The 24,246-nt window shown below is 48.8% G+C and overlaps 6 protein-coding genes across 9 annotated transcripts; 4 read left to right on the top strand and 2 right to left on the bottom strand.

The window, feature by feature from the left end:
* Window positions 1–210: 210 nt before the first annotated feature.
* LOC128945149 (cytochrome c oxidase subunit 6A1, mitochondrial) lies at window positions 211–1,829 on the top strand. The gene is made up of 3 exons (XM_054288797.1): window positions 211–331; window positions 614–759; window positions 1,560–1,829. The coding sequence occupies exons 1-3, from the start codon at window positions 226–228 to the stop codon at window positions 1,638–1,640; spliced, it is 333 nt and encodes a 110-aa protein (XP_054144772.1). The 5' UTR covers window positions 211–225; the 3' UTR covers window positions 1,641–1,829.
* Window positions 1,830–3,745: 1,916 nt separating this feature from the next.
* On the bottom strand, window positions 3,746–5,002 carry TRIAP1 (TP53 regulated inhibitor of apoptosis 1). Its single transcript, XM_054288919.1, has 2 exons — window positions 4,816–5,002; window positions 3,746–4,108 (listed from the first exon to the last, which is right to left on the bottom strand). Exons 1-2 carry the CDS (start codon window positions 4,960–4,962, stop codon window positions 4,025–4,027), a joined length of 231 nt encoding a protein of 76 aa, XP_054144894.1. The 5' UTR covers window positions 4,963–5,002; the 3' UTR covers window positions 3,746–4,024.
* Window positions 5,003–5,050: 48 nt separating this feature from the next.
* On the top strand, window positions 5,051–7,091 carry GATC (glutamyl-tRNA amidotransferase subunit C). 2 transcript variants are annotated; one of them, XM_054288918.1, is made up of 4 exons: window positions 5,051–5,185; window positions 5,951–6,114; window positions 6,497–6,600; window positions 6,969–7,091. In XM_054288918.1, exons 1-4 carry the CDS (start codon window positions 5,051–5,053, stop codon window positions 7,025–7,027), a joined length of 462 nt encoding a protein of 153 aa, XP_054144893.1. In that variant the 3' UTR covers window positions 7,028–7,091. The 2 variants fall into 2 exon arrangements, with proteins under 2 accessions (XP_054144893.1, XP_054144892.1); XM_054288917.1 differs by having other exon boundaries at window positions 5,948–6,114.
* A 3,491-nt stretch (window positions 7,092–10,582) lies between these two features.
* On the top strand, window positions 10,583–12,935 carry LOC128945075 (dynein light chain 1, cytoplasmic). 2 transcript variants are annotated; one of them, XM_054288657.1, is made up of 3 exons: window positions 10,583–10,738; window positions 11,294–11,434; window positions 12,546–12,935. In XM_054288657.1, exons 1-3 carry the CDS (start codon window positions 10,583–10,585, stop codon window positions 12,681–12,683), a joined length of 435 nt encoding a protein of 144 aa, XP_054144632.1. In that variant the 3' UTR covers window positions 12,684–12,935. The 2 variants fall into 2 exon arrangements, with proteins under 2 accessions (XP_054144632.1, XP_054144634.1); XM_054288659.1 differs by having other exon boundaries at window positions 10,675–10,738; window positions 11,297–11,434.
* Window positions 10,681–23,227, top strand: LOC128945076 (dynein light chain 1, cytoplasmic-like). Of its 2 annotated transcripts, none has more exons than XM_054288660.1 (3): window positions 10,681–10,738; window positions 20,682–20,822; window positions 22,593–23,227. In XM_054288660.1, the coding sequence occupies exons 2-3, from the start codon at window positions 20,691–20,693 to the stop codon at window positions 22,728–22,730; spliced, it is 270 nt and encodes an 89-aa protein (XP_054144635.1). In that variant the 5' UTR covers window positions 10,681–10,738; window positions 20,682–20,690; the 3' UTR covers window positions 22,731–23,227. The 2 variants fall into 2 exon arrangements, with proteins under 2 accessions (XP_054144635.1, XP_054144636.1); XM_054288661.1 differs by lacking the exon at window positions 10,681–10,738 and adding an exon at window positions 20,032–20,161 and having other exon boundaries at window positions 20,685–20,822.
* On the bottom strand, window positions 13,052–17,982 carry COQ5 (coenzyme Q5, methyltransferase). The gene is made up of 7 exons (XM_054288656.1): window positions 17,838–17,982; window positions 17,305–17,454; window positions 16,595–16,822; window positions 15,762–15,868; window positions 14,083–14,171; window positions 13,770–13,881; window positions 13,052–13,653 (listed from the first exon to the last, which is right to left on the bottom strand). The coding sequence occupies exons 1-7, from the start codon at window positions 17,980–17,982 to the stop codon at window positions 13,552–13,554; spliced, it is 933 nt and encodes a 310-aa protein (XP_054144631.1). The 3' UTR covers window positions 13,052–13,551.
* Window positions 23,228–24,246: the final 1,019 nt, after the last annotated feature.

Genomic DNA, 24,246 nt, shown 5'->3' with positions numbered 1-24,246 from the left:
GTCTGTCACCGCCCCCACGCCGAGCTCCCCCAGCTCCGCCCTCAGCTCCAAGATGGCGCCGGGCCGCCCCTCAGCCCGCACCGCGCTGACGTCACCGTCCCGCCCCTCCCGCGCAGGGCGGCGCATGCGCGCGGGCGGCCCCGCTCAAGGTCAGCGCGGCCGCTGCTGCCGCCGGTTCCGCCCGGCGCGGTTCCGGTTCCGGTCCCGCCGTGCGGACAGGAGGACATGGCGGCGCTCGGACGGGTGTCCCGCCTGCTGCTCGGCGCCGCCGCCCCGCGCTCCCTGCCGGGGCGCGGCTTGGCGGCGGCCGCCGCACACGAGGAGGGCGGAGGTAACGGGGCTCTGCGGGGCGAGGGCGGAGCCGGGGCCCGCGGCCGGCGCGGCGCTGCCCTTGACAGCCGATGCCCTTCGCTGCGGGAACGGGGCACGGCAGGAGGTCGGTGGGGCCTGAACCGGGGCTTAAACCATGAGCCGGGATCCCTGTTACAGACGGGTTGGAGCGTGGGACGCAGGTTCATTAGCGCCCCGTTAATGCGCTAATTGCGGTAATGCGTGTGCGGTCGGTATCGCTGACGGGAGCCGTGCTGGTTCTGATGCCGCTGTCCCTGCCCAGCCCGCTTGTGGAAGACGCTGACGTTCGTGGTGGCACTGCCCGGCGTGGCCGTGTGCATGCTCAACTGCTACCTGAAGGCGCAGCACGAGCACGAGCACGAGCGGCCCGAGTTCGTGCCCTACTCGCACCTCCGCATCCGGACCAAGGTACCTCTGCCCGGGTCACGGCCCTCCTGTCCTGCACCAGGGGCTGCAGAGCCTCCTCCGAGACTGCCACAGCGCCTTTTCCTCTCTCGACTGCCGCATGAGATGGCTGTGATACCAACTCACAGCTGTTTCTGAGGCAGTGAGGGTTTGTCACAGCTCTGGTGAAGTGCCCATGACATTCATCGGCCTTCTCACCCCAGAGTGATCCTCCTAATGTATTGCTGAAAAATGTTTCAGTCCTAGAGCTGCTGTACTTAAAGTCATACAGATCCCAAAATACTCAAAATTTGGGTCCTCGTAATACAGCACAGTGTTTGTTTAAGAGCAAAGATTGTGCTGTTTAGAGACTGTGGCTCCCAGCCAAGGGAGACAAGAGTTTTCCAGCTCCTGCTTCCCCTACATCCTGGGAGCCAGCTTGCCTAATTCAGCCTGTCAAGCTGATCATAGAATCATTTAGGTTGGTAAAGTCTTCTGAGATGGAGTCCACCCTTTGACTGATCTCCTGTCAGCCAGATCATGGCACTAAGTGCTGCATCCAGTCTGTACCTAAACACCTCCAGGGATGGTGACCCCAGCAGCCTGAGCAGTTTGTCCCAATGTTTAGCAACCCTTTTTGTGAAGAAATTCCTCCTGATGTCCATCCTGAACCTCCTGTGGCACAGCTTGAGGCTGTTCCCTCCTGTCCTGTCATTAATTGCCTGGGAGAATTGATGTTTGAGTGTGCACTGTTCTTGGTTTCAGGTGCTTGTAGAGATTGTTCAGAAGCTGCCACTGGCTGATTTTCTTTCTTCTTTCAACAGCGTTTCCCCTGGGGTGATGGGAATAAAACTCTGTTTCACAACCCCCACGTTAACCCTCTCCCAACTGGTTATGAAGATTAAAACCAAGATCCTGCCAACAGCCAGAACTTTGGCTCTCCCCGTCCTGAACCAGAATGTCGAGTGGGAGCCATCATTTCTGGGGTCATAGTTTCAGAAACTCTGTGTTTCTTCTGTGATGAAGCTGAGTGGTGTTGTGGCCCAGTGTGTACCTGTGATGGGGCCCTTTAAATAAACAACTCTGAACGTGAATTTGGGATTTGACTTGTTTACCTGAATCCTTTGGGAGTTTTTCAGTTCAGTGTTGGCAAAAAGCATCATAAAGCATGAAGATTTCCCCCAGGACAGAGTGCAGGAGCAAAGGGGTTTGACTGCCTGCATGGTAACATGTGTTCCTGTGTCTGATAACACACCAGGAATGCATTTGGCATCGGACATGAAACAATTTCATGTTCTTCATGTCTGGTTTAACTGATGGCTCTAAACTCAGAGCCAGAACAACAGATATGTACATTAAAACTCAATATATACTGAAGCACATTCTCCATTATCAGCTCTTGCAATATTTATTAACAGTCATGAAGGTGATTTTCTCTTGGTCCCTTCTGCACAGGGAGGCAGCAAAGATGTTGAGCTAAGCTCTGCCTTCACACTGTCCTCAAGTTTTCAGGTACATCAGCACGTATTTTCCTCACCACTCTGCTTTCCATAAAGTTGCAGTCTGTACCAAGTCTCTCACACAGGTTTTGCAGAAGAAAACACAATTTTGGTTCTGCTTGTCTGTATAGCATTTACTGTGCCATGCAGAAGCTGCCTGAAGCAGAAGGAATGAGTGAGCCACCAGCCTGAGCCAGTACAATTTTCATTTTCAAGGTTTTGCTCACTACAAGTCAACCATTTTCCAGTTCTTACTAGAACTTCTATGTTTTTTGCACAATCTGAAACAGAGCTTTATCTCACTGTCATTAATGTGGTTCTTCCCAAAAGGCAGAACACAGCAGCTGCTTTGGCATCTTGCTGTGGAAAGGAGTGATGGATGGCAGAGAGAATCTCACAGTGGCACTGCAGGATGCCCTTCACCATGTTTCCATGGGATTTTTTTGTCTTACCAGTAAAAGATTGCTGAGAGAGGTTTTCCTGTGTTGAAAGTACAAGGCACTGAAGGGCACAGTTGTTCTAAAGCTGACAAAGTCACATTACATTTACCCCTACATGAAGATCGTAGAAAAGCAAACTGGTTTTGTGTGTTATTCCTTAAAAAAGAAAAGCTACAGAGTCAGCCATCTCCAAAATGCTATTTATAGATCCTTCCCTCAGACCTGCTGCACTTTGCCAACAGCCTGGTTTTTCAGTGCTGTATTTAAGCCCTGTGCTGACACTGCAGGAGCTCTCTGCACCTGAGAAGGAGTGTGGCTCACCTGGCTCTGACTGGCACAGGAACAACAGCCTCAGGCTGCAGCAGCTCCTGATCCTCTGCACAAGGACTCAGGGTCTGGGCTCTGTGAAGGGCTGTGCTGCAGACAGGCCAGCTATGATGTTGGAGAACTACACCTTTTTAGTTTTGCTTTAAGTATAATCATTAAATACTTAGTAGTAATTAAAAGCAGAGAGTGAAGCTTTCTTTTTTTCCTCACTGTAATTCCAGAATTATGACGTTATCTTTTGTCCCCAGTCCATAATATCTTTTTCCCCTGTGTTGGTGTAAGGAGAAGGGCAAGCTTTGCCCCATCCCTGGTGAGGATCAAACCACCTGTGTTTGATGTGTAATGCTAAAGGAGAGAGAATTCCAAGTTCATGGATGTGTCAGTACCTCAGGAAAGGCTGAAGTAGCCTCTGCATTAAAAGTCTTCTCCTCAGGGGCTGATCAGGCACTTCCATCCCTCCCAGGGGGCACAATCAGTCTCTACTGCACAGTTACCTACTTGAACAAAATAAACCTGGTGGTATTTATTTTAGCCAAGCTGTTGCAGGTCCACTAGTGCTCTTAAACCATCTCTGCAGCTGACACAAAACAGTGCTTAAGCCCTTCAGCATTACATGAAACTAATTCACCAAAATTCAGCAGCATAGAGATGATAGCAAGTACATCAACCCCCTTCATATTCTTTTTAAACACTTTCAAGTGTTATATAAATAAGCAAAAGAAATCAGTCACAGAGAACCCATCCAGCATTCCCCACTGCAGAGTACATTCAGTAGGAAGCTCACATGGATTTTTAAGCTGTCAGATGCTGAACCACCACCAAGTTTCACTGGCAAGGAGGCAGCAGTTACCACATTATCTAGTTTTTTTTTTCTTTTAGCTGTTTGTTTTCATAAGCAGAGAACAGCCATCACTTCCTAAAAAGCAGTTAACAAAGGTCTTCTCCTGGTGGCACCTGTGGCACACCTGGTGTTGGTGCTTAGTCCAAAGGCTGCGGTTGGTGACTCCACCCATACTGCCAACATCAGGAGGAGTTCTCAGTTTTTCCTTTACTTGGGCCCATGAACTCCAGACCCTCAATGGGTATGTCCTTTTCTTTGATTGCTTTCTGAAAAGAAGAACACCAAATAATTAAATTCAGAACTTCTTTATAGGCCTTCATGATGTTACCTTTGGTACAAAACAGAGAACCACAAAATCAGTGAGGCTGTAAAACACCTGTGAGATCATCCAGTCCAACCTGTGGCCCATGAGTAATACCAGACCAAGGCCATGCCCAGGCTCTCCTTAAACACTGCCTACAGCTCCCTGGGCAGCCCATTCCAACATCTGATCACCCCTTCTGTGAAAAAACTCCTCCTAAAGCCCAACCTAAACCTCCCCGGTGCAGCTTAAATCTGTAACCTCTTGTCCTATGGCTTGTTGCCTGAATAGAAATCATCTAAAAAAAACAAGTGATCTAGAAAAAGTAGTCTTAAGAGCTAGTTTGAATAAAGTTTCAATGTTAAAGTTGCTGGTTTGAATAAAGTTTCAATGCTGCTGAAGGATGTACTGAGAACTCACTGAGCTACAGTCGCTCTAACAGAAACGCGCTGCAGCCTCTACAGATCCGCCTTAAGAAATGTACAATAAAAATAGGAAACGCCTGTAAAATATTCATGCCATGGCCGACAGACACGGGGCGGGACAAGCCCAGCGCTGCGTGTGGGGGTCTGTGTGAGGCCTGAGGCTGCCGGGGGCAGCGGGCCGGCGCTGGGAGGGATCAGCGCGGGGAAGGACGCTCGGGCCAGGGAGTGAGGGCCGGCCCGGACGCACCTGCACGCAGAGCTGGTAGCGCTTGAAGAGCTGCCCGCAGGGGTCGCCGGCGCTGTCGCCCTTGAGGAACTTCTCTGCGAACCAGCGGTTGAAGCACTGGTCGTACTCGCGCTTCAGCTCGGTGCACGCCTCGCCCACGCTGTTCATCGCGGCGGCCGCGCCGGACGGGCCGGGCCGGGCCGGGCCGGGCGCGCCGCCACTGACGCACATCCGGCGGGCCCGGGAGGCGGCGGCGATGCGCGCGCTGCTCCTCGGGGCCTGGCTCCGCGCCGGGCGGGGCCTCCCGCGGGCACCGGGGAGCGGCCGCCGGCACCGGGAGCACCGGGGACACAGCGGGCACAGCGAGCACCGGCCGCAGGCACCGCTCCGGGTAACACCGCAGACACCGCTCGGGCACCGCCGCTCCGCCCCCCGCGAGGCGGGCACGGGATACAACGCCCGTTAATCGCCCCAGAGAGGGACAGCGATCAGCGGGTGCCTGCATTTGCTGACCTTAAAGGCCTTTTCCAGCCGTAACGATTTTAGGATTCTTTGTAAACTCCGTTTTTGACGTGTAACAAGTGTGGAAACCCAGAGCGGTGGGAGTATTTCTGTCTGCTCTGGGGTGCCCTGACCCCCAGGGGAGCTCTGACTTTGACCCTCATTCATGGAGAAAGTTTCCTAGACTTCAAGATAGACTAGAACCCACAAAACTGTAAAATAAATTATAGAGAGTAGTGTAGGTGTATCACTTGGTGAGAAATTTGTGTTTTGGGATTTTTAGTATGTTGTGGATGGAAGCGAGATGGAGGGCCCAGGGTGCTGTCCTGGGTTTCTTCTTCATGCGGCTTCTTCCTTCTTCTTCATGGGTTTGGGTGGCAGATTGTAATTGGGCAGAAAAGTCTGCATTGCAGCTCTTTGGGATCAGTTATTGGGTTAAAAGGGAAAATAATCCAGGTGTCAGCTCTTAATTGGATAGTTTAGTCTTAAAAGACTTTGTACCAAGAGATTGTTGGCCATTTTGTGCCTTCTAATGAAAACCTGCTGAACTCAGTAATGGGTACCCTCACAACAAGTTTGTAATTAAAAGAATGTACCACTATTAAACTTGCTGGGTTTTGACTGTTTTGTCCGTATTGATGCTTTTGTACAGCAGAAGGTGTCGGTGGAAGTGCTGCAGCACCTGGAGCACCTGGCCCTGGTGGATTTCCGGGATGCAGAGGGCGTGGAGCGGCTGCAGAAAGCGATCCAGTTTGCTGAGCAGCTTCATGAAGTGAATACTGATGGCGTGGAACCCATGGATTCAGTGCTGGAGGACAGGTGGTGAATCACAGCAGCCTCCTTTTATCTGTTCATGCATCAAAATGTTTGTTTCTGTCACCTTTTCCCCCTGGGAATCACCGTGCATGTGACCCCTTTGCTCAAAACATCCTCGTGGGGTTCTGTGTGGGGGAAAGTTGTCATTGGCTGTGTAATTTTTATGTGTGAGCAAAGCAAAGGTGAACTTCAGTTCTTTAATCTGTTTTAATTGTCACACTGCACCCCCAGTGCCTGCCAGTGCCATTTTTGGGTGCTTCAGAATGTTCCAGTACTTGTGTCAGTGTTTATTTAAGAGACCAACACCAGATTTAGAGATAAGCCACCCTTCCTACCTCATATTCACACAACAGCTTGAAGACAACCAGTAACCTTTGTCCTTCAGGTGTCTGTATCTCAGAGAAGATGATGTGACAGAAGGCAACTGCACCAAAGAACTGCTAGAAAACGCCAGAGAGAAAGTAGAGGAATATTTTGTGGCTCCACCAGGTATTGACTTGGTTACAAAAATCTCTTAATCTCACCTGAATTAACCTGAAGAAAATAACCTGCCATAGCTGCATTTACTTTCAGAAATACTAGTCAATAATAGGGAGCACTAAAAGAAATGTCTGTATCCATCTGTGTAAAACAATGTGCAATTTATGGTCCAGAAGCAGCACAGAGGCTGACCTGACTCTGGAGTTACTGCACACCTTGAGAAATTCCCTACAGGAGGTCAGGCTTCCCTGACTTTCTCAGGATATTTAGGCAGCCTGTACATGGAGTAAACTGCATAAACACTTCCGTGCCAAGGTGTCCTGCCCACAAGGTAACTTACAGCTGGTCTCACACAACCTGTTTTTGTTTTCTCTCAGGTAACATCCCTTTACCAAAGCTGGAAGAACAAGAGACTTTTCTGCAGGGCTCTCAGTGACAGCCCAGAGCCCAAATGTCCTTTCAGTATTTTATTTGGGGAAAATGAAGTTTTGTGCAGTCACACCCTGGTATGTATTTGGTCAGACCATGGAGATAACCTCACTTGCAAGACAGAAGAAAGAAAGTGTAAAAGTTTAGTAGTGCTGCTGAAATATTCAATGTCTCTGAAGCTGGACAGCAGCATGGCAGATGACCTGGGTGCTTTTATTTGGCAAAGTGAATTTGCTGTCTGGAGGTGGGAGCAAACCCTTGTCCCACTCTTAATTGTGCAATTACCTCATTATTTGTTTAAGCATCCATAATATGATCACCTAGATGCATAAAACATGTAATTACTGTGATACTTGAATTCTTTCAAGGGTATTGAAATAAAGCCTGTGTTTAACACCACTAATCCAATCCTCTACAAAGCTGTATTATTGCTTTAGTTTCAGACTTGTCAAGATTCAGACCCTGCAAATGCTGAAATTTTACAATTATACAAGCTCAGCCTGTAAGGAATTTAAGATGTGTATAGAAATCATAACAAGGAAAGACTTCAAACATCTGTCAATCAGTATGATGAATACCACAATGATAATATCAGGTAATTCCCACTTTGAGAAGTCCCCCCTTGATCTATCCATTTTGGCCTGTTTGACCATCAGAGAGAATGGGGACAGTATTATTTACACAGAAGAAGGAAGAGGAATTTGAGAGGGAACTGACTGCCTGCAGGAGCTTTTAACCCAAAATAGCATCAAGTAACTATTTAAAGGCAACAACTAAACCAGCAATTTGGACAAGATGATCCCACATTGCCAATGCAGCACAGGCTAAACTTAAAACTGCCAGTTCAGTGCTGCTCCCACACACTCCAGGGAGAGAACAGACTGCCTGATGCTTGTTCCCTGCAGCCCAAACTGCATTTAAAGTGGAAAACACATCTCCCTAATGAAGGGGTTTGATGCAACTTCACCACAAATAAGGGAATTACAACCTGGACTCAGACACCTGCAACCACCAAAAAGAAAAGCTCACAGAGGGCAGATGAGGTGCCTGTGGGGCAGGGCAAGTCAGTGCCTCAGTGGGTCTAACACTGGTGGTGCTGAGCCCCAGGGGATGGTGCTGAGCCCCACTGGGCCCTGGCTGCAATTTGAGAGAGGGGGAGACCCCCCCTCATGTGCATTCACTGCAGCACTCAGTAAATGGATCCAGTTTCTCTGGGGACCATGGAGATAACCTCACTTAGAGCTGCTGACATTTTTCCACCACCACAAAACTGTAGATCTAAAATTAGATCGGAAGCTCTTGCATATATATCCCAGTTTTACAAAGAAAATTTCAATGTGGAAATTTCTTCGCCTTTGTGGAAATAAAAGAAGATGGAAGTTGTTTTATTGCTAATAATGATGATTTTATATTTTGGTGTTAACTGGGAGCCCCAGGAAAAAGCTCTGTTAGCACAGAGATAGGTTGTGCAACACAGAGTGAAAAACAACCTCATGAAAAGTGCTTACAGCCTAAGCTGGAGAGCAATCTCATGAGATGCCTTATCCATTACCCAGTTTTCTTCAGCACCTCCTCTACCCCTGCTATCATCTCCTGTGTTTATTTGTTCTGCCTTTCCCTGCAGCTCTGTCCTGAGGGAAACTCTACTTTTATACTCTTAATTACCAAGTAGGGCTGTGATGTATCCCAGGCTTTAATGTTTCTCATTAACAACGTGCATCTCACCCACACTGCCATTTCCTGCAGTCGTCATCACAATTGTTCCTTCAGCAAACCATTTCTTAATAAATGCAGAGAAATTTGCCTGCAGCTACCAAACAGCCACCTCCTCAGAGATCCATGGGTGTTTCTGAAGTTCAGTGGGAGCATTTGGAAGATTGTTAAATGGTTCCATTCTGTCAGCACAAAACTGTCCAGTACTCAAAGAACAACTGCAAGTGCTGCAGATACTGAACACAGTTCTGGAAATTAATTACTTACTGTGGCCCCAAGACCATTTAAAACTTCATGTTTCCAGCACACAAGCAAAGTTGTGAACAGTATCTCTATTTGGAGTGTTAAAACCTGTGAGTCAGGAGTTATTTCTGAGATATTCTAGAGTGACAAAAGTATTACATTATGCAGTTTCAGTATTTCTGGGGGCAGTGTATTTTTCTGAGTTTGCAAAAGCACAGAGTTCCTTGCAGTTGTGCTGCTTTTGCTCTCAATGACACTGAGCAGGTAACTACACTGTAAGAATATGCAAAATATTTACGTTGCAAGTGAGGTGAATGACTGCTCTTGAGGTGGGTTTTTTTAAATTTCTACAAGGAAATGGGAGTCCTACCAACCAGTATTTAACAACCTCTTTTAAATCATCCTGTGCTGTTTGCTGTAGACATGGTTCAGAGTCCTGTTATTAACAGATCAGCAGTGGAAGACTCAACAGCAATGTTCTATCTGCTGACAAGAGAGTAAGCAGAAAGTGCCCCAGGGAGAGTGAAACTGAGAAAACAGAGCACTGAGGTTCTACCAAAACATCTTGCTTCATTTAAACAAAAAAAAAAAAAACAACCCAAAACAAAACCAGCCCAACCACCAACCAAAATAACCCCCAAACCAAACACAAACAAAAAAAGGCAAGAGTTGCAGAAATAGTGAGATCTGCAAAAGATGGTGTAAAAGTCTGATAGATTTGGTTCATTAAAGGAACAAAGTTTGGAGCTGATTTATCATACCCAGTAAACATGGGTCAGATTTCTATCAGAGGTCACTTGAAAAGACACAACAGAAAACAGACAAGTGAACAGGACAGGTGATCAAAGGCCATTAACAAGCTGTGAACTCCTTCCTTTGACCTGGGTGGGCTTCACTCCAGTAAAGGCCATATTACTGAAACACCAGCCCCAGGTAATATCCCAGCATTCTTTCAGGAATATCACATGCTATTGAAAGGGATATTCCCAGCAAGAGCTTGTTCCAAAGAGAAACAAAGTCTGTCATTGGTTCAACTCAGCATCTCTGTGATCCAGGCTGGGGCGCACACATCACCTATGGAAAGGTGTTTTACAGAACCTGGTGGACACATTACAATGCCTTGGAGACTGGGCATACTTTAAGAAACTAGTTTTTTACCCAGGACCACCTGATGATGCCATACAGAATCACAGAATTAGATTAGAAATGACCTCTGAGATCATCGAGTCCAATCGGTGACCGAACACCACCGTGTCAGCCAGACCACGGCACTCAGTGTCATATCCTGTCCTTCCTTAAACACCTGCAGGGACAGTGACACCACCACTTCCCTTGGGCAGCCCCTTCCAATGTCTAATCACCAGTTCTGCGAAGAAATCCCTCCCAATATCCAACCCAAACCTCCCCTGGCACAGCAGAGCAGTAGCACGGGAGTCGGGACTGGAAGTTTTCCATACAGACCCCAGACCCACGTGACCATCCCAACACGCGCGCCCCGTTCTCTCCCGCATCCCGCCGGTTGCCATGGGAACGGACGCGGCGCGGGGCATCGCGGGACGCAAGACAATGCCGCAGTAAAACCCGGCCGGGCGCCGCGCCTCAGCCAATGGGCGTTCAGGGGCCGGCAGCGCTGACCAATGGGCGCCCGGGAGGCGGTGCCGGGGGCCAATGGGGGCGGTCAGCGCTCAGGAGGCGGGGCAGAGGCGCTGCGAGGCGCGTACGGACCAGAGCGCAGCGCTGTCCGCTCCGCAGCGCCCGCACGGTGAGGGACGGGACGGGACGGGACGGGACGGGACGGGACGGGACGGGACGGGACGGGACGGGGTAGGGTGGGGTGGGGTGGGGTGGGGGCGGCTCCAGAGACTCCGCCATCCCGGTACCGGGGACCCCGCGTGTCCCGGAGGCGCCACCGTGCCTGGGCTCTTCCCCGGCCGCCGCCTCCGGTTTTCCCGCATCCTCGGCAGCCGCACGGGGCTCCGAGCCCTTGGCCGTGCGTGCCGGGCTTTCCTCGCCTCCCCCGGGGCAGGGAAGGACGTCGGGACGGGCGGTGGAGCGGCCGCGCTCTCTCGCGGGGCTCCCGGGTGGCGCCGGGCTGGAGCGGGGCTGGGGAGGGCCGGGAGGGCGGCGGTGCTTGTGCGGCTCCGGCCGAGGAGCGGGTGCGAACGTGAGGCGGCGATTGAGCCGCGCTGCTCGGGCCGTGCCCGGCACTCCCGGCCAGGGCGGGGGCACCGCGGCGATACCCACGGGGCTGCTTGGCAGCAGGTGACTCTGACAGGTGCTCCTGCAACTTTGAATTTCCTTCTTTTTTTCCTCCAAGCAGGCAATCATGAGTGACCGAAAGGCAGTGATCAAAAATGCGGACATGTCAGAGGAGATGCAGCAAGACTCGGTGGAATGTGCAACTCAAGCCTTGGAGAAATACAACATCGAGAAGGACATCGCTGCTCACATAAAGAAGGTAGATGTTGGCTTGTGATGTGCTCATGAAAAATCAGTTGGGGAGAACGCTGCTAGGCAAGTAGCTCTAGAGAAACGAGTTCTAGAGGCACCAGATAATCAAGTTAGACTTTCTCTCTTTCTGTTCTGTTCCCCACCCTTTACGTGGACCTTTCTAGGTCCTTCTGCTTTTCTCTTGTAAAGCCTTACACCACTTCTGCCACTGTCTGTTGTCCACGTGAGGACAGAGCGGCACCTGGCTGTCCCTGTGACTGATGAGCTGGTACAAGACACGGGCTCTGTGCAGCCTATTTAAAGTGTTGCTTTGCCGACCATGTAATAAGTGGGTTTGGTTTTTTGCCTTTCCCACCACATGTAAGACAAGCTGTTCATGCTAATGCTGAACAGATGGTTCATAGCTTACAGTTTGTCACATTTTCTTTCTTGACTCCTACTGGGAGCCTGACTGAGCTGCAAGGAGCTGAAGGGTTTGGTTGAGCAGAACAGAAACTTCCATGTCCTCACAAAATTCTCTTCAGCTGACAGCTGTTAGGTATTGCAGTATAAATCCATTCACTGCATGGGTTTGCTCACTGTAGACCTGTACACAGGAGTTTATTTGTAGCAGGCTCCTGACAGCAGCATGTCACATCACCATCATCTCATGACCAGGTGTCAGAGATATGGCAGAGAATTTTCCATCAAGTGTTCTTTCAGCATCATTATTGCAAAAAGAAGCTAATGAAGTCCATTAGCTAATAGAAGCTAATATAGAAAAATACCAGTTTCATTGGAGATTCAGAACAAGCACACAAATTCTTAGAAGTTATGGTTTGAGATCATGGCATGACTGCAGGGGAAAAGTTACCTCCCCAAACATATGTTTTAAGCTTATTCCTGCTCTGCTTGGAAGCACTTGTTTTTTTTTTGGTATGACTAAGCAGCAGATGAGTTATAAAGTGACAGATGATCCTTATGTGCTTAAGAGCATATGCTGCTCCTTAATTGCCTTCTTCCAAAAGTGATACTTGTTATCAAGTGACAACTCATTGCCAAAAAAACCTCCCCAACTGTTAGACAATATTAGTATAATTACCATGAAAATGCTGACTTTCTAATTCTCTATTCTGTAGGAATTTGACAAGAAATACAATCCCACGTGGCACTGCATCGTGGGCAGGAACTTTGGCAGCTACGTGACTCATGAGACCAAGCACTTCATCTACTTCTACCTCGGCCAAGTCGCTATTCTTCTGTTCAAGTCTGGCTAGAGCCATGGACTGTTACTGAAACTTGCACCTGTGCACAGGACTGCACACTGATTCCCACCTTCAGCCTTCCTGGGGAAACACATCTTGATCTTCAGGTCTTGTATTGTATTGTTAATGTCAGGGATTTTGCTGTAGCGGCTGGTATTTTCATTGTGGCTATATAAAAAAGCAAAAATGTCTTCCTTGTATTTATTTTCTTTCAAAAGATGGCTTCTTTGCTAATAAAATCGTTTATCCCTTTGCCCTCTTGAATTACCCTCTTTATTGCCATGTGAATGAAGGATGAATATCCCCACCTTGATTCCCACACCCCAAATCCATCCTTTCTTAGGAAACCTTCTTACAAGACTGATTTAAGTGGAAAAAAGTTGATGCAGAGCCCTTTTATTTCATAAGCCTTCCATTTGCCTTTGAAAGGAGGAGTCATGGGAAAAAAATCCTTAAACTCCACATGACAAAGATAATAACAGCTTCATGAAAGTCCATAGTTACTTCATAAATCCAAGTTACTTCTCACAAGTAGAATATCCTCCTTTAAAGCTTAGTAAAAAGAAAGGCATCTTATTTGGAGACTAATCAGTCTGTGTCTTTATCCACACCCACTGCCAACTTGCTTTGCTTGTCAGCATTGCTCAGTTTTGGCCACATCCTTTACATTGCACTTGAAGGGAAATGCAAGTGTAAGAAACACCACTGGAGTCACTCCACAGGTTTCTTGGTGGGGAGAGGTAACTTGTGTTCTTCTGAGCCCAGCTGCTGAGCAAGGATCTGCTGCACAACTTCTTAGGACTCCTTTTGATCCCATTAAAATTCCACAGCTTTCATATCCCTCATGAAAATTATACTTTTGGTGTTTTGGTACCCAGACTCAGAGTTTGAAACCTGAGTGAATGGCAACAATCCCAAAGTTCAAATTCTCATAATCCACTCTGAAAAAGCCTGCATCTTCTATCATTGCCTTCAGCTCCTCCTGAAAAATAAATGCCATAAGTATTAATAACCTGAAGGCCCATAAGCCAGCTGGCCACAAGATTATGCTGGAATTGTGGTTTGTGTGTCAGTGAATTTGGGGAAATCCTGCCTTACCTGAGGGGGGAACTGTCGGATGCTCTCCACAAGATACTGGTAAGACCTCCAGTCACCAGCAATAACCTCACCCAGAACAGGGATGACCTGGAAACTGTAGAGATCATAGAGCCTGCACAGAGAGATGGTAAATACAGATTAACAGAAACACATTCAAACCCTCTCCAACACGAGCTGGTCTCTGTGCCACTATGCTGTGCAGTCTGTAGCTGCTTTAAAAGTGCACCAAGACGTGGTCTCAGTGTCTCCACCTCTTATTGAGTACAAACAAGAGAGCCCTGTGACCTGGCATAAAGCATCACCATGTTCCTACCTGGAAAGAAGAGGGTTGCTGACACGACTGAATTCAAGGCAGAGAAATCTTCCTCCTGGTTTCAGCACACGATAGGCCTCTTGGAGTGCCTGAGACAAAGCAGATGTGATAAGTTTGCTACTGTAGAACAGCACCTGCCTATTATCATGCCATGTGATGTTATCATGCAACTCTGATGAACTGAGGGGAATGAAGAGCATCCTGCCTGGCAGTCTGCAATATTTACACATCCCAAGACAAATATAAAAAAAGCCCCAAATGTACCACAACCCAAAGCACAAATACTCTTGCTGTTACATAAACAGATTTTTACAAGGCTTTGTGTCAAAACTGTGATGTCGGGTTTGCAATTTTCTTTCCCTACTTGCAGTTGATGAAAGTTTGTTGGCAGAGCTCTTATAATTACAGACCAAACACAAAAGGGAGAAGGTGACTCAGCGACAAGAAACTGAAAATCAAAAACAGGCAGGATAAAGTTTTTCAATCAAAAGATTTTACTGTGAGGCACACCCAAAGGTTCAAAGCAGGAACGATACTGGGATTCGGATGAGCAATGTGTAAGAACAGGAAGGAAAGAGAAAGAAGAAAATCTTTGGCTACTTTGAAAATTCCATCCTGCATCAAAATGGAATACCTAACAAGAATCTAGACAAAATCCTGTTTGAAACTGTTTGTTCTTTCATACAGGAGCAGAGTTGTATTCCAGAGCCTCTGAAGTTTGTACATTTGCTTGACTTCAACTGTCCTGTTCCTATGGGATAAAATATCAACACTACACAGGAGCTCTGCACAAGAGTTGGCAGCTTGGCTGTGTTTTGTATCAGGTCTCCAGGGAGCTCTGCTACCAGGCTGCTCTATGCATCAAGGCAAAGAGCCTGGGCTTTGGAAGGGTGCAGACAAAGCACCAGGAAAAGCCCCATGCACATTAAGTTCAAAGGAATATGGTTCAAGGTGGTTTGGATCCAAATGTTTCACCTTCCACAGGAGCTCTGCCAAGGTTGTAACACTCCTCCAAAACAGACAATGAGTGCCTCCAGACAGGTGTCACCCCCACAACAGCCAGTCCCTCTCAAAGGACAGAGATAGTTCAGAACAAAGAGTACTGTTTATCCTAATTAAAATCAGACGTGTTCTTTCTAGGGAGCTCTGCCACCAGCCAGTGCAGACACTCAGCAGCAGGGGGCTGAGCAGGCTGGTTCAGCAGCAGCGGGGGCAGCAGCCTCCTCCCCACTCTGCTCTGGCAGCTCTGTTGGCTCAGGCAGGGAGGCAGAAGGGGACAGGAAGCACTGGAGCCACTGTTGGTGGGATATAGACCAGGTGCTGCAGGAAGGTTTGAGATGTGCAGCCTGACTGCCCTGTGCATGTGCAGATCCACCCATGCCATAGGTCAGGAGAAGGTGGGGAGTGACTGCAACATGCAGCCCTTTGCCTTAGGAACCTGAGACTGGGTGGCTTGCCAGGCTGGAAGGATTGGGTGCACCTGGTATAAATCTATCTTTTTATGACAAAGGTGGGACACTTAATTGCATTTTCTATTCACACAAGTTACATGCCACTTATTTTAAATGTTTCAGGAGTAGATTAGGATCTTCCTTTATCCAAAGGAGTTCCTACTTTGCTTCCTTTGTAGAACAAAAAATCATAAGGACCCCATGTCAGGATACACTACAGTAACTTACCAGATCAATACGAGTTACATTTCGGATTCCAAAGGCAATTGTGTAAACATCAAATTTATCATCATCAAAGGGCAACTCTTCAGCATTCCCCAGTACCCAGGACAAGCCTGTAGTGAAAGACAAGTCATAGAACTGAGCTCAGACTGCTCCAGAAAGGCTAGAACTTACCCATTCTAGAGGGAATTGATTACATTAAAGTGATATTGAAAACAAATGTTTCCATTTTGCAGTTTTGTTAGAGGAAAGACACCTTGGCCTCTACTAGCCAATCTTTCAAGACAGAGAAGTTGATTTTGCAGATCAGCCAAAACACCATTCTGCACATACACACAGTGAGTATGTGCCACAAACATTTTACCCAAAACTTGCATCATAGTGGAATGCACTGTTGGCTGCCATTTGTTTGTGGCAAAGTTTAAAAAGAGAACCTCTGCTCACACTGTAGCTATGGACAATTACTAACATCTTGCCATGCAACAATGGCCAAAACACTCAACACATTTTGCTAGAAAACTCCCACAGGTCGAGGAACATGAAAAGCCACAATCCTTCCATCAGGACTATCAGTATGTGATGCAGTTGCAGATGTGTTGCTTCCTAGTCCCCAAAGGATCAAGATCATGTTTATCTGTGGAGCATGGATGTCCAGGTTATTGGCAAGCAGATAAAATGCACAATCAGTGACTGTGCAGCTCATGCTCCTTTTCCCCATGCACTTGTGGAAGAGCTCCCACTCTTCCTGAATGTACACAGGGAAACAGCAAAAAAACCTCTGTCCCTTACAATTTCTTGCTATCAGGAAGGTTAGTGCCACAATACAATGCATTATTTACCTTCAGAGTAGCCAAGATGCTGCGCTTTCTGCTTCCCAACTTTTAACATTTCTCTGTTGATGTCACAGACCACCACTTGGGAATCCCCTAGCGAGTTGTTAAATTTGTCATTCTGGTAACTCTCAAAAATTTCCTGCCATGACAAATTCTGATGGTGCTTGAGCCTCCTCTGGAGCTGGCGTTGTCGTACAGAGCGAACATAATTAATGAACCGAAAGGCAATGTCACCTGCAGTTGTTTCAAAGGAAAGATAAACATTTTGGAATGGTTTCTGACTCCAGGACGTTGAAACATAAGGCTTTAAACATCCAACTAACTTACTACTTCTTTTTAGTCATATGTATTTATAAAAACACCCCCTCAGACACACTGTAATAGACTCAGAAAGAGTGTGTGTGTGTACATGGGTAAAGACAAAAAGGGAACTTATTTAAATCAGAGTCCATGACATTCTACAAATTCACACGGTTTCCCATAACATTTCATGGCAGGACTATAACACTTTCAGACTCTTAAAGTAAGATACTACAAAACACAAAGATAACAGTTCTCAACCCTTCTCTGGGAAAATCAAGTAGATGCCTCACTAGTTTTAAAGACAGGGAGCTAAGAATGCGGAAAAAACCCAGCAGGAAACGTAATTCTGAGCAGACTCAAACAGCTGAAAAAGAGTGTGGCATTGTTATGTGGAACTCACCAAAATTATTTACCTGTTCCCCCAGCAACATCGAGAAGGAGTGTTCCTGGGCAAGGGTTCATTTTATGCACGAGGATATCCTTCCACACCCGATGAATTCCCAGAGTCATTGAATCATTCATTACATCGTATTTCTTGGCCACATTTTCAAAGACCTGATAAACTGCAAAGAAAGGACATGGGAATGAGATGCAATTTACTTAAAAATGCTTATGTCTAAGTAAAACTTGTCTTTTATTGCACTGTGGAGGTCCCTCCACTATGTGGAGCTGAAAAATACCACAAGAAAACTCATTTAAAAAAAAAAAAAAAGACTGAATGGACTGTGCCTGTTGCCTGACAAAGGTGTCTGGAGAAGCACAGCCTTCCCGAGCTGAGGGAAGTAGCAGCGATATTATTCACCGAGACTCCAGGTAACACCCTAAACAAGGGCCCAGCCCCACACACGTCCCCAGCACTGTGGATGGAGAACGATCTCCGGTGCCTGGGAGCCCGGCTCGGCCCCGGGCCCGGCCCACCCTCTCCCGCCGCCGCCGCCGCCCTCACTTTTCTCCCTCCTCTCCTCCTCCGTCACGGTCTGGAAGCCGAAATGCATCTCCGGCCCCGCAGCCAGGCCGCGCCGCGCCCGCAGAGCTCCGGGCCGGGACAGCAGCGCCCGGCAGCGGCACCGCCACAGCCGCAGCGCCGCCATCTTCGGCACGGCCAGAGGGGGCGGCGCTGCGTCCGTGGAGCTCCTGCCGGGACAGACCGGGAGAGCGCTCCTTCCGTAGAGCTCCGACCGGGACAGACCGGGGAGAGCGCTCCGCCCGTGGAGCTCCTACCGGGACGGAGCCGGGAGAGCGCTCCGCCCGTGCCCGCTCCCACCGGAGACGTTCCCCGCAGCCCCAGGCGCCGCCGCTCCTGTCGGACGCGGTTACCGAACCCGCTGCCCCCGGTGCCACCGCTGCTCTGCGGTGGAACCGGTGCTGTGAGGGCAAACGTGACGGGGATTAAAAAAAAACCAAAAAACCCAAATCAAACGCAACCCTCGCCGTGTACTTGAGTAATTTTGCAAATAGTTCAACTTTATTTTGTTCAGCTTTTCTTTAGATTTCTAATTTTGCATTTTTTTTCACTTAAAGTGAAGCCTCGTGAAGAAGGGGAGGGAGGGTTTGTGGGTTCTTATGAATTGCAAGGAGGAGTGAAAGACGCTTCGATTCCGGTTAGGAGCATTAGGACACATTAGAAACTTAACTTTTCTTTTCTTTTATTTTTCTTTTCCTTTTCTTTTCCCAAAACCTGTCCTGCTTATCACACTCCTTGAATCATCCAGGAGTTCTGCCAGCTTTGTAGATACAAAGAAGTTACTTAACCCATTCTCAGGAGAGATGACATCATGCTATTAAAATCAGCCCAGGGACTGCATTCCCAAGGCATGAGCTGGGCTCCCTCACCCAGGACCTTCCTGCCATATTGGGACTTTTAGCACCATCATCAGACCACACCACAATTTTCTCCTATTTTCCTCATATTATATTTTTAAACTCTATGTTCTTTGCAGTAGGATGCCCTCCAAAGCATCATATTTGGTTTTGTTGGGTATTTTTCTCAGCTATAGTGACAGATGGTCTTTGCCTACCAGAGCAGTGACTGGGAGTCCCTCTCATGCTGTAGTCATGGACACCAGTGACCAGCTGCATTCACAGAGTCACAGAATGGGCCAAGCTGGAAGGGAGCACTGTTGGTTACATGGTCCGACCTTCCTGCTCCAGCAGGGTCATTCCAGAGCACATGGCACAGGATTGTGTCCAAATGGTTCTGGAATAGCTCCACTGACGGAGACTCCACAATCTCTCTGGACAACCTGTTCCAGTGCATAGTCACCTGCATAGCAAAGAAATTCTTCTTGCTCAGGTGGAACTTCCTGTGCACCAGTTTCTGTGTGTTGTCTGCCTCTTGTCCTATTCTTGTCCTATTCTCAGCACCACCGAGAAGATCCTGGTCCATCTCTGACACCCACCCTTTAGATATTTGTACACATTAATGACGTCCCCTGTCAGCTGTCTTCTCTTGAGGCTGAACAGGCCTGGCTTCATCAGTCTTCCCTCACAGGAGAGATACTCTCGTCCCTTTATCATCCGTGCTGCCCTCCACTGGACCCACTCCTGGAGTTTTAGGTCTCTCTTGTCCTGAGGAGCACAGAGCTGGACACAGCGCTCCAGATGTGCTGAGCAGAGGGGCAGCATCACCTCCCTGGCCTGCTGGCAATGCTCTCCCTAATGCTCTCCAGGATTCCACTGGCTCCCTTGGCCCCCAAGGCACACTGCTGGCTCAGGGACAGTTTGTTATCCACAAGGACCCCAAGCTCCATCTCCGCAGAGCCGCTTTCCAGCCGGTCAGCCCCCAACCTGCACCAGTGCTCGGGGTTATTCCTTCCCCTTCTTCCTTCCTGCGTTCAGGCAGGTCAGCCGTGAATAAAAAAACAAAGCGACGGGGCAGGGCTGCGCAGGGCCGGAGAGCCGCCGGTCGCGGCCCGTCCCGCGCTAGGCAGGCGGGCCCGGAGCCGCCCCAAGGCCGCGCCTCACCGCGGCCGCCGGTCGCCATGGCAACGGCCGCAAGGCATGCCGGGCTGAAAGAAATTGCTGCGGCAAAACCCTGCAAGAGCGCCGGAGCGGGGCCAATGAGATCTCGGGGTGATGGTGGCGGTGACCAATGGCTGACGGCCGGTGCTGAGGGGGCGGGGCTGGGGGCGCTCGGAGGCGCCGGCGGCGCGCGCGGGTCGGTTAAACAGCCGCGGCGGCGGAGCCGAGTGTGTTCCTCGCTCCGCGCCGTCCCGCACCGTCACCGGCTCTGCATCCGCACCGCGCCCATACCGCGGCGCCCGCTCGACGGTGAGGGCAAGGCGTTGCCGACTTGAGCATTGGGCAGGGGCAGCTGCCGAGAGGGGTCGGGTCCGGCTCGGGAAGTCTGGGACTGGGCAACCCCCCGTGCCTGGGCTCTTCCCCGGCCGCCGCCTCCGGTTTTCCCGCATCCCCGGCAGCTGCCGGCGGCCGCACGGGGCTCCGAGCCCTTGGCCGCGCGTTCCGGGCTTTCCTCGCCTCCCTCGGGGCAGGGAAGGGCGTCGGGCTGGGCTCGCGGAGCTCCCGGGGCAGTGCCGGGCTGGGGAGGGCCGGGAGGGCGGCGGTGCGTGTGCGGCTCCGGCCGGAGAGCGGGTGCCGAACGTGAGGCGGCGATTGAGCCGCGCTGCTCGGCCGTGCCCGGGGCCGTGCCCGGCGCTCCCGGCCAGGGCGGGGGCACCGCGCGGCGCCCGAGAGCGCGCTGGGAATGGCGATACCCGTGGGGCTGCTGGGCAGCAGGTGGCTCTGACAGGTGCTCCTGTAACTTTGAATTTCCTTCTTTTTTCCCTCCAAGCAGGCAATCATGAGTGACCGAAAGGCAGTGATCAAAAATGCGGACATGTCAGAGGAGATGCAGCAAGATGCTGTGGAATGTGCAACTCAAGCCTTAGAGAAATACAACATCGAGAAGGACATCGCTGCTCACATAAAGAAGGTAGATGTTGGCTTGTGATGTGCTCATGATATCTCTATGCACATGAAAAATCAATTGGGGAGAATGCTGCTAGGCGAGTAGTGCTAGGAAAACAAGTTCTAGAGACGCTAGATAATCAAGTTGGACTTTCTCTTTAGGCTGATGTCCATGTATTGCTTTACCCACCCTCTACGGGTCCTTTCTAGGTGCTGCTTTTTTCTTGCAGTGCTTTCTGCTTACGGCCTTTTTTGCCAGTCTGTTGTCCACGTGAGGATAGAGTGGCACCTGACTGTCCCTGTGACTGATGAGCTGGTACAAAACACAGGGGCTCTATTGAGCTCTCCTGTGATTTTCCTCTGAGAGGTAGCTTGTTCTGGGTTTCGTCTGTATTTAACTTAATCTTAAGGATCTCTTTACAATTCTTGCCAGCTGGATCAAAAATAGCAGTGGAAAAGTGGTTTTCTGTAATTCTCTGTAATCACACCTCTCTTTACGTAGTGGTATAAGAAAAAAAGAAAAAAAAATCCTGTTGGCACTGCTTATCTGTTGTTTGCAACGTCTATGTCATCCTTTATGTAGGATTAACAATACATGAGAAAGATCTAGTTCAGATTATATTTCCTGCTTCGTCAGCTCAGGAGAACAGAGAAATGAAAGTGCGTCAGTAGAAGTTGAAGTGATCTGAGAGGAAGAGCTGTTGAAATGTTGAGGCCGATTGGACTGAAACTGTCTGAGTTAACTGCTTGGCACGAGGAGCTGAGTTTGATAATGGTTTAGGCCACAAGCTGTGAATTTTCACATAGATATGTTAACTTTTACCTAGCACTGTGAAAAAGGGCCTCAAGAGCTGGTTCAAGCTGGAAAATAAGGAAGTTATAACTGTCAGCAGAAAAAACAATGTGAGAGATAAAAGACTGTCCAGCGAGAAGGAAAAAAACCCCAGTAAAGAACAAAAAGTCCCCAGACCCCGATGTTGTTATTAGTGAGAACTGTGAGGGGTGGGGAGCTGAGGCTGGCAGGGTGTGATCGCCTGGCAGTTTCTTTGTCCGGGTCCTTCTGAAGGCACCCAGCTGGAGCTGTTCTGCTGCTGTACCAGTGAAAGCCTGGGGCTCTGCTCCGGGATACCTGGGGTGGAGGTGACTTTAAAACTTGGGATTCTTAGAGTGGAGAAGTTTCTCTAATATGTGAAGTAATTCATCCATGCAGAACGATTGTTTCTGTTAAAGAAATACTTGTTTGCTATGACCAGAATATTGAAAGACTTTTTTTCTCCAGACACGTAAGGTACCTATGAAAGTTGAAAAGAGAGTTTAGTACTTTTCACGTATCCTTTGTTGCAACTACTGGGAATTAGTAGAGGATTTGTTTTAAAACATGTAAATTACAAGTGCTTATATTTATTGATCATAGTGTTGTTACACAGCACGTGGCAGAGAATTTTCTGTTTTGTAGCTGTGCTGCTGATAAACAATGAAGTCTAAATTATGGCTTTGTCTCTGGGGGTACAAAACTAATGATGAATCTTTTATTTGAGATTGTAGATTCAATAATGTTATGAATTATGGGGGAATAGAAGACTACTTTCCTTCAACAAAAGTAATGTTTTAAACTTAGTACTGCTCGGTTAGGAAGCGCTGTGGGGTTTTGTGTCTGACTAAGCAGCAGGTGAACAATAAGATGTAAATAAAATAATCCTAGTACTTAAAGAGCATCTGTTCTTCCTCTGATTGTCTTGCTCAGAAGGTGAAACCTATTAGATGACTTCTTAATTTGTAGTGATCTGTTTTGCAGGAGTTTGACAAGAAATACAATCCCACTTGGCACTGCATCGTGGGCAGGAATTTTGGCAGCTACGTGACTCATGAGACCAAGCACTTCATCTACTTCTACCTCGGCCAAGTCGCTATTCTTCTGTTCAAGTCTGGCTAGAGCCATGGACTGTTACTGAAACTTGCATCCAGTTACAGGACTCTGACCAGTTACTGCAGCCTTCCTGAGGACACAGGCCTTGATCTTCAAGGGCGATGGCAGGGATTATGTTGTAACAGATGACATTACATCGTGGATATAAAAAGGAAAAGTACCAAAAAAGTCTTCCTTGTATTTATTTTTTTCCAGAAGGCTCCTCCTTTGCTACTAGAGCTGTTGGAGCAGTTTTGCTTTTGCAAGTTTTATAGCCATCTACTGTATTTCTGATTACTGCTAGTGCTATGCAAGTACTGACAGTGTGTTTAGCTCTTTATGTTCCAAACTTCTCTTATTATTTTGATTTTACTTTTATAAAATAATTTTCCCCCTCTTGTTTTGCTGGATGTGCTGTCCCAAAATCTGAGCTGTTTCTTTTTTCTGCTGTCTCTGGAGAAGTGTACTGGAGAATAAAAGCCAAGTTCTACCCCAGCCAGGTTGTTATTTCTGGCTGATTTGTATGTTGTGGTGACGGTGGATGATTGGATCTGGGCGGGCCATGGGGAGTGCAGCCTGAGGGGTGTGTGGGGCTCTTTGTGGGGCTGCAGGGGCTGGCTGCACCCTGGGCATGGAGTGGAGCCACCCCTGCGGGCTTGGCAACAAAGGACAGCAGCTGCACTGCTCGGGGGGAGTGGGAGCCCCAGGGCGGTGCTTGTGCCGCGTGGGTGGCAGGGCCTGGCTCCCAGCCAGAGAGCGGCTGCTGAACGTGAGCTGGGTTTGAGCAGCTGCTGCCCGAGCTGTGCCCCTGCCTGGCACACCCGGCTGACGCTGCACAGTGACACTGGTGGCACTGAGGGCACGCTGGGAATGACAATACCCGTGGGGCTGCTTGGCAGGGGGTTCCTCCTGCAAATAAACCCTCTTCACTGGTTGATACAAATACCCCTGTATGATCTGGCAGCTGTGGTACAGGATACACACATGGCAAAGAAATTCAGCAGCAGCTTCTGCAGGGTCCGTTTGGGCTGTGGAGAAATGGGAAGACGAAAGACTAATCACAGTTGTTACAAAGAGGATAAATGATTGATTGTAATAGCCTTTTATGGAACACTATCCACACCAGACATCAAGGGGGAGCAGTTGGAAAAGTGAAATACTGTGATTATGTGATACTTTGGACTTTTCCTGGGGCCTGGTGTCACCTCAAAGAAATCTCTTCCAAAATCCAGAATACCTGAAAGCTGAGCTAAATACATGGCGCTGTGGTTAGCCAGGCCTGTGCTCTGTCAGGGACAAGTAGGAGCTACAGCAGCCTTGCCCTGGGTCGAAGGCCGTCTGTCTGTCCCATGTCCTACTCCTGGTGACGTGTTGCAGGGAAGGAAAATATGTGGAGCCTTGAAGATAAGCTCAGCGTCCTCTGTGTTTTTCCAGTAACCCCAGACTCTGCTGATAGCAGCTATCATGCTGAGAAAAAACTCAGAAACTCTTCTCAGCGTGGGCTCAAAGCTCCCTGACCAACTAGAGGTAATGGCCAGCCAGG

Source organism: Melozone crissalis, unplaced genomic scaffold (genome assembly GCF_028551555.1).
Source record: "Melozone crissalis strain CALT ecotype California unplaced genomic scaffold, PUWL_Pcris_2 ptg000063l_1, whole genome shotgun sequence".
In the NCBI taxonomy this organism is placed as follows: domain Eukaryota; kingdom Metazoa; phylum Chordata; class Aves; order Passeriformes; family Passerellidae; genus Melozone; species Melozone crissalis.
This window is presented reverse-complemented; position numbering and strand designations above follow the sequence as displayed.